The 12,876-nt window shown below is 35.2% G+C and overlaps 1 protein-coding gene across 1 annotated transcript in view; it reads right to left on the reverse strand.

Annotated features, from left to right (window-relative positions):
• cdc73 (cell division cycle 73, Paf1/RNA polymerase II complex component, homolog (S. cerevisiae)) overlaps window positions 1-12,685 on the reverse strand; it is a 49,479-nt gene extending 36,794 nt beyond the window's left edge. Inside the window, exons 1-7 of the mRNA XM_077215665.1 lie at window positions 12,522-12,685; window positions 11,440-11,545; window positions 11,128-11,197; window positions 10,958-11,020; window positions 10,738-10,790; window positions 10,538-10,626; window positions 2,480-2,693 (exon numbers count right to left, since the gene is read on the reverse strand). Of these exons, the coding sequence (XP_077071780.1) occupies window positions 2,480-2,693; window positions 10,538-10,626; window positions 10,738-10,790; window positions 10,958-11,020; window positions 11,128-11,197; window positions 11,440-11,545; window positions 12,522-12,652 (726 nt within the window). The 5' untranslated portion in view covers window positions 12,653-12,685. The remainder of the gene's footprint in view (window positions 1-2,479; window positions 2,694-10,537; window positions 10,627-10,737; window positions 10,791-10,957; window positions 11,021-11,127; window positions 11,198-11,439; window positions 11,546-12,521) is intronic.
• Between the last annotated feature and the right edge of the window lie 191 nt (window positions 12,686-12,876).

The following is a 12,876-nucleotide window of genomic DNA, read 5'->3' on the forward strand; positions in this document are numbered from 1 at the left end:
TGTGACATTAAATTTTTTGACCATACTGTTTTTTTTTAACCCTCTGGGCTTCTTCGTAAATGGGTTACACTTAGCTTCCTCCCGGTCAAAAACGGACGAAGCCTTAAAATTTAACTTTATTTTTTCCCAGGATAACCAATCAAATATATTTTTGTTCTATAATATTTTCTGATTATTATTTAGAATTTTTAAGAGTTTTTTTTATGATACTTTGCATTAATTATATAATTTTTATGAGCCATCTTTCCATTAGAAGTAATATAATAATAATAAAAAAAAGAAATTTCAGTAAAAGAGCGCCATCTAGTGGCTTTAAAAATATATAATTGTGTGAAATGTCCTGTAAGCGCCTGTAGGCTCCCATAGCTTCCTATATAAATACATAAAAGCTTTTTGATTCCTATTGTTGTTTTAGACAGGATTTCTCTCTTATTTGTTTTTTTAAATATATATATATATATATATATATATTCTAAAAGACTACTTTAAAAAATATATATATTTTATATATATATATATATATATATATATATAATATATTTAGATATTCTAAAAGACTACTTTAAAAAAATATATTATATATATAGATGACCAATCAGAATATAGTTTCTACAGAGCCGTGTAATAATCCTTATTTAAAGTTACAATTTAATGTGTACATTTTTTCTATAATATTTGTCCTATTGTTTGTACTCTAATGATTGCAGTGAGCTCAATAGAAATGTTTAAGGCTGTCACCAATGATTATTTCGGTAATCGATCGATTATTTTGACGATTAATCAGGTTTATTTTTATTACCACAAACAAAATACCGAAGCAAACAATAGCATTTAAAATGTTTTTATAATAATACATATAATAACAATGAGAAAACTATATTTGGTTCAATAGTATCAAAATCAAGTAATCATATGGTTTTATTGAACAACAACGTGTTAAAATATTAAAATACAGTAGTCAACATTTGAAGTGGATCAAAAAAGTTCAAAGTTGTTCAACTTTCAAAGTTCAAAGACAAGAACGGGTATTGTTCAAAATTAATGTATAACTTTGATGAAAGGTTTTGATCCACTTCAAATTTTGACTACTGTATATAATATTATATAAAATTATGTAACATTAACATTATGTATTATAACAAATGCCTGCAGAGGGCACCAACGGCCTGGTGTTACGCTTTACAGCAGCTAAAAAAATTTTTTAAAGGGGACATACGAAAATCTGACTTTTTGCATGTTTAATTGCTATAATCAGGTCCCCAGTGCATCTACTAACCCAGAAAACGTGAAAAGTGACACCCCGGTAACGGTTTTGGTAAGCCTTTCCCTGCACGCATGTCAAAAAATAGGGTTAGGATCAGATTTTGCTCCCCTTCTGACGTAGGAAGGAGATCTTTTTATAATATTTCCACCCCTTAATCTGCACGTTTCCACCCACGGTGCCGACATTTGGTTTTCGCAAGCGACAAGTGTAACCAGTTGTAACGCAAAGCAAAATCTCTCGCTCAGGCTTCATCTTTGTGGTATTTTGACCAAAAAAAATTCAGTCTTTTATGGGCTGTTATTTACACCTAGTCACTTCATGCGTTTTTACTGCTCAGATAGCTATCTGATTTATCAAAACGATTCCATTTACACCTGGTCACATAAATGTGTTTACGTAAAACGGATATAAATCCGATCTTCAATTCCCGCACTTTATGCAGATTTAATGGAGTACCACAGATTTAATTTTCGTCACCGAAAGCAACAGATATGAGCTCATCAGCTAATTTTATAAAGTCAAAGAGCAATAGGAGACAACGGCAACAGCACCTGTAAGATCATTTAGTTTCTTTACTTTTAATGAAGCTGATTGTGTGTCAAGCAGCAAGATTCACATTTAATCAGTGGGATTTTTTTCTTTAAGACCCATTAAAATGTCTACCGCAGTCAAATAAAAAAAGTAACAAAACAGTAAACTAGAAGCAAATCTATGCATACGTCGAATCAATTTGATTTAAAATCGAGAATCGCGCGTTTCGTTTATCAGCTCACTCACATCAACTATATTGGCGTAAACATATCATTTGTTTAACATGCTAAACATTTTCTTCATAGACATTTCTCTGATATATTTATTGTGCTCAATGTTTGCTCTGTTGTCGGTATTTGTTTGTCTCAAGCACTGTACACACGCTGCGCTGTATCGGAGCATTTTAATGGGTACACGAGCTAAGTATCGGTGCATCCCTAATTTTCATACACAATGACCAATTTGTTTACATAGATTAACACCTTGGAATATATTTTCCCTATTTTTTGTTGCAACTCAGTTGAATTAATTTGAAATATTACTGTGGCAAAAAGGATAATTATTGAATAGAGATTACAAAATTGAATTGTTCTCACGGAAGGAAAGATGAGGGACGATGATGGCATCTATTTTTTTTAAAAGCTGTTGAAGAGCCCTTGTTTTTTCCCGCTTGTACTCGCTTACCTTGCCGCTGCTCTGTAAAATCGTCGTTCTCGTCCGCCACACTCTTTCTCTGCTCACAATGTCTCTGGTCACGTCTACTTCTGCATCCACAAAGCTTCTCTGTTTCTGGGTGATGTCATCATCCAGGTCAGGCTTGATAGTAGAGCGCTTCTTGGCCATGATTTTAGCCTTGATGGCAGCAATCTTCTCCACAGACATGGCTTCTGACAGAGACCTAAGATCAGCAGAAATAGGATTAGCTAAACTGAGGGACTCGCAGCCTTAATTTAGGAAAACTAAGCAGTTATGGGTCACAAGTAAAGACTAACTTTTTTCATCTTTTACTATATTCAATATACAGCACAGCTTTATTGAGTTTATAAAACCAGAATTACATTTTAAAATATTAACAACAAATGATAAAAAGCTCTTTAGAGAATCCATTAATCACTTGCATTGCATTTTTTACAAACTTGTCTGAAAGATCTACTGTATGTATTAGGAACTCCCATAGTCAGTGATAAACCAACAGGGTTCCCACACCTTGGTTAACTTCAAATTCAAGGACCTTTCAAGGACTTTCCAGGTCCAATATCCTCAAATTCAAGGACTTAATGTAGGGACACATTTCAAGTGAGAGCAAGGTTACATCGTGTAACCTAGTAAGATACATTGTTACAGTTACAGTTAGTTGTGTCAAACGACTATGCAAAAAAGCTTTTTTGGCAATATGACCGAGATCTGATATCCTATTTGTCGTATTTCTGTTGAGCATAAAACTGAGGAATATTCGGTATATTAACTTTTGCATGGATTTTATTGAAAATAGCTTAGGCTCATGCAACCAGAAGTTTTAAAGGTGCACTGTGTAATTTTTAGCGGCATCTAGTGGTGAGGCTGCGAATTGCAACCAACAGAAGTTATGGTCTGAGACAAAGATAAATGAAGAGATTGTTTAATTAATTATTCAGTAAAATAGGTTATTGCAAATATTATTGTTACTTGTTCATCATTGTGTCAGTGTTTTATTCGCTGACTTTAGCTTGCTTCTTTGCACGAAAAACAACAGTGACGAATCAAACGCGTTTGTCCGTTTAGGGCTCCTGTAGAAACATGGTGGCGCAAAATGGGTATTTCAATGTAAGGGGACCCACGATGTATGTAGATAGAAACGGCTCAGTCTATGGTAATAAAAACATAACAGTTCATTGTGTAAGTTCTTTATACACCTCTGAAAATATAGTTATGTATATGATTGCATTTCTGTGCATTTCTGTCACAGATCCTCCTAAATATTACACAAAGCACTTTTAAGATATATGAATATGCTTTTAAGTTTTTCTTGCCTCATGGGTTTACATTATCTTAACAAGCAAAGCAATTCAACATTACATAAAATATTTGGGCAACAGATTATTACAAATGTTTTATGTTTATTGAAAACAATGTACAAGCCCTATTCAGACATTAATTGTTTCTCATGTGTTGTGGAGGTCTGTAAAAATAAATTTGGATCATGCATGGCACCTCAGTGATAAAACTCATGCATTCGGATGGCGATTTATAGACGGTGGTAGAGCGGGTTCTGTAAGTCCACGAACACACGAACGCGCTGCTCACGTGGTCAATCACATGACTGTCTGCTGTACATAAAATGTCATATGCTTGGAATAATACGAATAAATTTGTATTTTATTTAATAAAATAACGTATAATTTTATTATTTAATTCTCATTTATAAAAATAGGAAGCTAGACGCGCGTATGCCATATTCGAATCGAAATGGTTCTTATATTCTTGCATTTTCTCAAAAGGATGTAATTTTTTAAAAAAAAGTGAATGCAGCCTCTTGAGGTTAAAATAAAGATGCATGGTTTGTATTTTTTATGTTGTGCATAATAGCCTACATATTTTAAAATTGGAACATATATTGCTGTCACAATAACAGCGCGTTTCAAATGTTTACATGCTTTTTTCTCTTTCTCCTTTTGGTTCACTGAGGTGGAGCGGGTAATTAAATCTACAACCCCAAATCAAAAAAAGTTAGGAAATTTTGTAAAATGCATTAGAATCAAGAATCTGTGATTTGTTTATTCTATTTAAACTTTTTTTAACTGAAAAAAGTACAAAGAAAAGTTTTCCAATGTTTTCACTGACCAACATAATTGTATTTTGTAAATATGAACAAATTTTGATGGCTGCAACACACCCCAAAAAAGTTGGGACAGAGACATGTTTACCACTGTGTCACTTCACCTTTCCTTTTAATTACACTTTAATCATTTGGGAGTTGAGGTTACTAATTGTTGGGAGTTTTGCTAGTGGAATATTTGCCCAATCTTGTCTGATACAAGACAGCCGCTCAACAGTCTGTGGTCATCGTTGCCTGATTCCCCTTTTCATGATGGGTCATACATTTTCCATAAGAGACATATCTGGACTGCAGTAAACAGGCAGGCACATTCCTTCTATGGTGCAGAGTGTCTAGAAACCACTCAGTTTTAGCATGTGCAGAATGAGGCCTGGCATTGTCTTGCTTCCCAGGAAAGATGTCATCTTGATGGCAGTTTATGTCTCTGTACAATCCAAATACATGCCTCCCCATGTCAATGGTACCTTGACAATAATGCAAGTTACCCATACCGTTTGCAATGATGCACCTCAATACCAGCACAGATGTTTGCTTTTGCACCTGTCGCTGGTGAAAGTCTGGTTGGTCCCTTTCGTCTTTGGGACGGAGAACTCGTGTCCATTTTCTCCCAAAAACAAGCTGAAACATTGACTCATCTGACCACAGCACACATTCCCACTGTCTTCTAGACCATCTGAGATGAGCTCAGGCTCAGAGAACTCGCCGGCATCTCCACATAGAACAGATGTAAAGCTTTCTCCTTGCGTAACAGAGATTCAAGTGGCATTTCTTGATGCAGCTTCAGACTGTGTTCAGTGAAAACGGTTTTCCAAATTACTCCTGAGCACATGTGGCTTTATTTAACGGATTAGCATGATGGTATCTTGTGCAATGCCATCTGAGGGCTCAAAGGTCACGCACATTCAACAGAGCTCTACTGCCTTACCCAACACAGACTGAGATTTCTCTGGATTCCCTGAATCTTGTGACAATATTATGTATGGAAGATGATAAAAGACTTAAATTCTTTGCAATCTTGCATTGAGAAATGTGATTTTTTTTAATTGTTTGACAATTCTCTCATGATATTTGGCACAAAGTGATGAGCCATGACCCATCTTTGCTTAAAAAGACTGAGAAGCACTTTTACACCCAAACACGATACCCTCAACTATTATCAATTCACCTGCTCATTGCGGACTGTTTCAAAAGAGTTGAACAATCTAATTTGGATAATCTTTTCACTTTTATTTTGTCTCTGTCCCAACTTTTTTGGGGTGTGTTGCAGCCATCAAAATCAAAATTTGTTCAAATTTACAAAAAACAATTATGTTGGTCAGTGAAAACATTGGAGAACTTTTCTTTGTACTTTTGTCAGTTAATAAAGTTTTAAATAGAATTAACAAAATCACAGATTCTTGATTTTAATGCATTTTACAAAATGTCACAACTTTTTCTGATTTGGGGTTGTATTTCTTGTAAATACCTTCCAGCATTTCAGTAATAAAGTACATCTTTAAAATTACAGTTTAGCTCAACAGTTATCGTACGTATGGTGATCGGCAGAGATCAAAAAGGATTTAAACAGTTTTTTTTTTTTTTAAGTGATCTCTTCTTGTAAACTCGAGATGTGGATTCGGATGGCAATTAAACCATCACACGAACTTGGTGTTTATCAAAACAAAAAAATGACGCGGGTGATGGGAGACAAACACTGACATTCTGGATTCGGACGGCAATAAAATCACAGACCAACTCCTGTAAGTTAAATTATGAAAATACCTTACGACCCCATGAGAAACCATAACCGTCCGAATAGGGCTATTGACTGAACATATTTGGGTTCGGTGTAAGCACTGCAAACATATCACAACATGATATGCAGATCATTATAAAACATTCCAAATATCTTGAAACTTGCATTTTCCAGGCATCACGTTTCAGCGGTTTCAGCTTATTTTTGCAATGTTTCACGGTGTGTCTATGAAACGCTGAGGTACCATCGTAGAAGTTTCGTGCGAGCGTGAAGTCATGGCACAAAGCACCTCACGCGGGAAACACTTGACGTAATCAATCAATCAATCGTAATGCACAAATGTGCGTAACTAAGGTAAATCAAGCACAAGCCAAGAAGTGTAGGTGAAATAACACATTAGCGGACCGGAAGGAATAAAATGGCATTTTTTTGTCCAGGAGCTCAGGGGCTCCAGTGCGTCATCGAGCCTTGTTTTAGACCCGCCCAAAAATCCGGAAAATAGTGGTGAAAAACTGTTTAACGGTCTAACTCCACAATTCAGTACTTCACAGTTCACAGTCTTTGTAATATGTTTTAGCAATACATTTCTAACATTTATAATGCGTTTAGATAGGGCTGGGCGATAAATCGATTTTATCGATTAAATCGAATGTGTAGATTACGCCGTTTTTTTAAAAATGAAAATCGGTTTTCTCTTTAACAACCACCGACGCTCCCATCTGGGCTCCCGTAGTTCCGACCGGGCTCAGCGCTTGCCATGATAGAGATGCACAAACAACATGGCAAATGAGCAAGACTGCGGCAGCAGAAGCACACCCGCCGAAAACATTTACAAACTGAATCTGCAGGGCCGCCAACTCTCACGAGTTCACTGTGAGACGCAATTTTGTCACTTTTTAAACGCTCTCACGACACGCATCCGTTTTCTCACGCAGAGAAAAATCGCGAGAAAAAAAGAGGACACTGACACCAACAGACAAGACAGAGCAGGTTACTATCGATATGAAACAGATTCTCAGCTCTCAGATTCTGTCAATTTTATTACGAAATTCAAACAAACACCGTTTTGGCGCTTGTAAATGTGACGTGAAAGAACGCTGACAGATCTCAGTTCAAGCGGCACGTGAACCGATCATCTGTTACTCTTTACTACCAACTTACCGAGATGTAATAAAATCGATCGATCAGTGTTTTTCAACCGCAGAAAGATGTCCATAAAACAGCTGGAGAACAACATATGTCACGTAACGTTACATTTACCTCAGGATGCCTTTTAAATGACCCATAGCACGCATGTGGACTTAAAATAATTGCTATAGAGAGGAGTATATATACAATATGATAACTATATTACACATTTATTATAATTTTACCTATATCATTAAAATAGTATAACGTTGTTATTATAAAAAACGCATTATATTTAATTTGAGTTAGTTTTAACCTTTAATAATACCAGCTGACAGGGCTCTCCGTATGTTTACAGCAGGTGATTTTTTTTTTTAGAACAATTAACACATTAACGTATCTACTGTACCTAATATTTATCCAAAGAAATTTATATTGAATAAAGATCAGAATCAAATCACAAGAATTTAAGTGAAATTGTGAATTTTGTGTTAAGCAATAATAAAAACAGTAGCATACCAGTAAACTTAATAAAATTATGTTTAGTTACCAAATAATTTGACAATCACAATACACTTATTGTGATGCAAGTTTTTTGTTTTTTTACACATCCCCCCAATCCCAATCCACCCATTTTATTTTATGTTACATTTTCATTGTTTTCAAAGACAGGGCCTGTCCTCTTGTCTTTTTCGCTTCTTGTTTCTGATTGCACTTTAATCGAGATCAAATCCCAGAAGGGAATATTAAAACAAAATAAAGTTAAAACTTGTTTTGAACAATTTCTTTGTCATCTGCAGATTGATTTTAAGTAGGGAGAGAAAAAAATCGATTTAAATCGTAAATCGTATTTTTTGTGAAAAAAAATGGGATTTTTTTTTAGGCCATATCGCCCAGCCCTATGTTTAGACTTTATTTTTGAATAATATTTTTTTCAAGGATTTCAAGGACCCGTGGGGACCCTGAACCAATTATGCCATTTTAAAGGCTCCTAATTTTGTTTTGGATGTCTCCTACAACAGGTTTACAAAATGGCCAAAATAATTATCAAGATAAACTTTTTCATATCAGTCGATATGGATAACTATCTTAATAAATGTCAAATCTTTTTAAGGCGGATCTTTGCTCCCAAGTGAAAGTTGTAGAAATTAGATCATTAATTGTGGTAATAAACTACTCTTTATTGTCAGAACATGACAAACACTTCAGGAGTTCGGGTTTTCTAATTCTTTACACTTTTTCAGTCATTTTTCCTTAATATAAAATTTTTTTGGGATCAATATTAATTGATTTTTCATAGATTAAGCAAATGTATGTGATCTTAAGGTTTCTTCACAATAAAAAGAACAAAAGAAAATTGACCCTTTGAACCCCCCAACCCTCAAGGCCACTAATCCTTTTTACAAAACTGCAATCAAAACAAATAACCTTTTTTTTATAAACAATAAATACAAAATACAGATACAGACTCCAATATGAAACAAAAACTATAGAAACAATTTCTTAATTTCTGCATGTCCTAACGGGTGATATTGCTTCAAGTTATAAAAAAGGTTTATGTTGCATAACTTTGATGACGCATATCTTTGGTACAGTTTACAGTGCAGGCTGCAATAATAATATTACATGTTTTGTCTCAAATAAATGTACATTTGTCAGTAGCTTGAGTTAGGATGCCGATATAAATTTACTGTATGTTCACTAACAAAAACATTTGTAAAAAATGGTAACAACCACATTTGTTATACATTAAAACTTAAATATTCTGACTAAGTTTTATTAAAATTAACCATTGGTCTTCCATATTGTTCACTGGGCACACATACATTAAGAACAAGATAACCCCCAGTTAAAACCATGGCGATTTGTAGATTTAAAGTCTTCTGAGTGATTGCATTGTTGTGCACTGTGTTTCTCCTTAGGGATGCACGATATATCGGCCACCATATCGGTACTGGCAGATATATGTTCGTTTTTAATATTATTTTTGGCCCGATAAGAAAACATGGGGATATATGTGATAATGAACTGATGAGTTCAATCAGGTGCGTTTGATTAGGGAGACAAAGAAAACGTGCAGTGTTGAGGGTCCTTCAGGAGCAGGGTTGAGAAACACTGATTTAAGCCATTAGTCGACTAATCGCACGTTTATATTAATAAGCCATTAATCATAATAATGTACCTTTAATTGCCTATATAAAATACATAGGCTAAGCAGCACTCAAATGCACACATAAAGCTTGCCTCAGCACACCGGCAAATGTTATGAATGTGTCGTGAAAAAAAAGGACGATGCTGACTCGTCAACTCCTCAGTAGTGGACGTGCCTATATTCACGTTTCATACGGATTATTTAATCTGAGAATATTTATTTTTCATTTGAACCTGTTCATTTAAATGTAGATGTTTCAAGCTTTATATAGATATATTTCTCATGTCTGTGAGGCAAGTATACAATTCAAGAGTTTCGGTTCATTTAAGTGATGCGCTCAAGTTCACTGTGAGTGAATCAAAAGAAAGCCCCATTATTTTACTAAAGCACAACGTTTTGTTATTGTGTGTAAAAAAAAGAAAGAAAAAAAGTAGACCCTTTATAGTTTGCATTACTCTTGTCTGTATGACCAAAAATGACGGAGTATTTTAAGTTAATTGCAAGTAATGGCGCCTGTAGACATGAGCATGACAAACATGAATTTGATTCACATGTCGACAACAGGAACCAAACTCTTCCAGGCATCAGCTACAACTACAACTACAGTGTTTGAGGGTCAAAGTAGACGTTATTCGTGAGCAGCCAATAAAGACCATAGACTGGCAATTTGCGAATTGTTAAAATCCATGCAGGTTCGTGCAGAAAGTAAGACTGGAATTACTGACGACTCGTTTCAGGAATTTCAGAATCATTTTTCTTCTTTTAGGAGACAATAACTCCATTTATCTGCACTTTGATCTTTGAAAGAACTTTTACATTCACAAACAGCTATATTACACACAGCACGGTAATAGGTAATATCCGAAAAAGCATAAAAGGGGCACTTTAAAACACTTGACAGTTTGATCATACCTGATCTGATCCGTCTGCACAATGCTTTCCTTGTGACCCTCGAGACGAGCCGCCAAACGCTCCTTATCCAGACGCACACGCTCTTCATCCTTAAAATCATAAATTAGAATCCTTTATCTTAGCGCTGCTTTTCAGCAATATAAATGCAAGTAACGATTTTAGATGGAAAGCCAAGAAATCCTTGTTTAAATGTTTCTCACCTCTACCCGAGGTTTTTTAGCCTCTGACGACGCTTCATCCGCTGCTCTTTTAACTGTTAAAACAAAACAATTGTAAATTAATGCCAGTAAATGGGTGATTCTTCACTTTTAACTACTTCAAATCTTTAAAGACAAAACTTTTTCAAACTATGTTTCAGACTTTTATCACGTGCCCTGTAATAAACATCCTGATTATGGCCACACACAAAAATCCACACACCTTGTGTCGGCCTTTGAAGACCAATCTCAATGGGCGCACTTCTGTCGATACTCGTTGATGACGCTGTAAAATTAAATTAAATGCCACTTTAATTACAAACAGATAAATAATTATGTTGCTTTACTAATGAGTTGAATACGGTAACGTCTGTGATTTCTCATCACACTTACAGCTTTCTCCATTGAGATAGGATAGCAAGTCTTTTCTGTCGGGTCGTCTTACAACAGGGATGTTCTCTGTCTGCAATCAGAGGAACAGCGTTAACTTTTACTTTCCAATCAACTATGCAAAATGTGAACACATTATACATTATATAAGAAAACCATGGAGACAATTTCTAACAGTGAATGAACTTTAATTAAAACCTGCATTTAAGGATATGGGATCCCTTCCATGAAAATAATCAAATGAAAGTCTGTGGCCTCTAAAAGATTAAAAAACTGTGGTATAAATCATACAGTACATATAATCATTTTACTTACTGCAGCTCTCCGCACATATGACGGATGAGGAAGATGCACATTGTTGAGCAGGAAAAGAATGGAATCAAGAGTGTAGTACTCTTTAGGCTGTCCCTCTTTTCCAGTTCTGTAATGACATTAAATTGCATGTCATATATACATATTTATTTATACATACATGAAACGAGGTTAAAGTCTATTTAGCATTTTTTATTTTATAACATCAGTGAGACTGTAAGGTTATGAATTTTTTTTTTTTAATTGTGGATCAATTTTTCTACCTCTACTGTACATGACAAGTAACACATATTTGACAAGTAGTCTCTCTGGTGACAGCTAAATTTACCAGACACAAAAAAGGAAGAATTAACTGAACCTGCAAGCCAATCATTTTTACCCTTTTTTATTAAGATATACTTTCCACCTAAATACGTTACAAAACGCAATCTTGTATGAACCCTAGATAGGACACAACACATCACATGAGATCAGGAGGCTTTACAAACATAACATGGTCAGCTGTTTTGAAGAACAATAACAACAATAACAGAAGAACCTTACAAAAAAGGATTGTGGTTATTCCATGGTAACTTACAGTGATAGTATTAACATTCTAGTAACGTTGCTTTGAGACATTACATAACGTTACGTCTCAAAAAATATCCATGCTCCATGTTATTTACATGTTACTTCAGGGTATAGCATGCACAAAAAAACATTCTTGGCAATTTTTAGATCCTATTTCGTGATACCAAGTTAGTGATTAGCAATTGATTACAAAGTTTTAAACTCTCACTCAGACTAATGGCAATGGTTCAACAGTAACAAATGAGAAGTTGTCGCGCAGCATCAGTGAAGCCTACGATGTTTTCTAGGATAACAACTCAGTGGGTTTTAAGCAACAGCCAAAATATTAGTTATAATCTATCGGGGTCTATATATGCATTTACACTAGCTTGCAGATACTGTACGGCTTCTCCTTTCCATGAGCATTTCAACACAACAGGAGTTTCTCCACACGAGTCCATCAGTAGCGCATTAGCAGCTAAAGCAGCTCAGCTCAAAACAACACGAACAACTGAGCAGAGCAAGCGCATACATACCCCCAAATGACATAGTTAGTCTTGACATTTTTTGGCCAGGAGAATTCTCCGAAAATAACTTCATCTCCTTTCGCAACGATCTCCTTTTTCTGGATATTGTACTGGCGAAGAACACTCAACACGTCCGCCATGATCGCGCCTCCTCATTACGAGTGTTTTATTTAAGACCCCGCAACTTCTCAGCACATGACTGCTACGAATAGTGCCTATGTAAAATTAATGTATTTATAAGCTTTATAATCTTATTTGTTGAACTTCAACCGCAATAGGGACAATAGAAGCTGATACAGTAAATGGATTATTCACAAGCGAATAGGAGTAATGTATTAAAAAGTAGTTAAGAATCGCATGCACA

This window comes from Siphateles boraxobius, unplaced genomic scaffold (genome assembly GCF_051911475.1).
Source record: "Siphateles boraxobius isolate OS27281-9 unplaced genomic scaffold, OSU_SipBor_1 1, whole genome shotgun sequence".
Classification (NCBI taxonomy): Eukaryota; Metazoa; Chordata; class Actinopteri; order Cypriniformes; family Leuciscidae; genus Siphateles; species Siphateles boraxobius.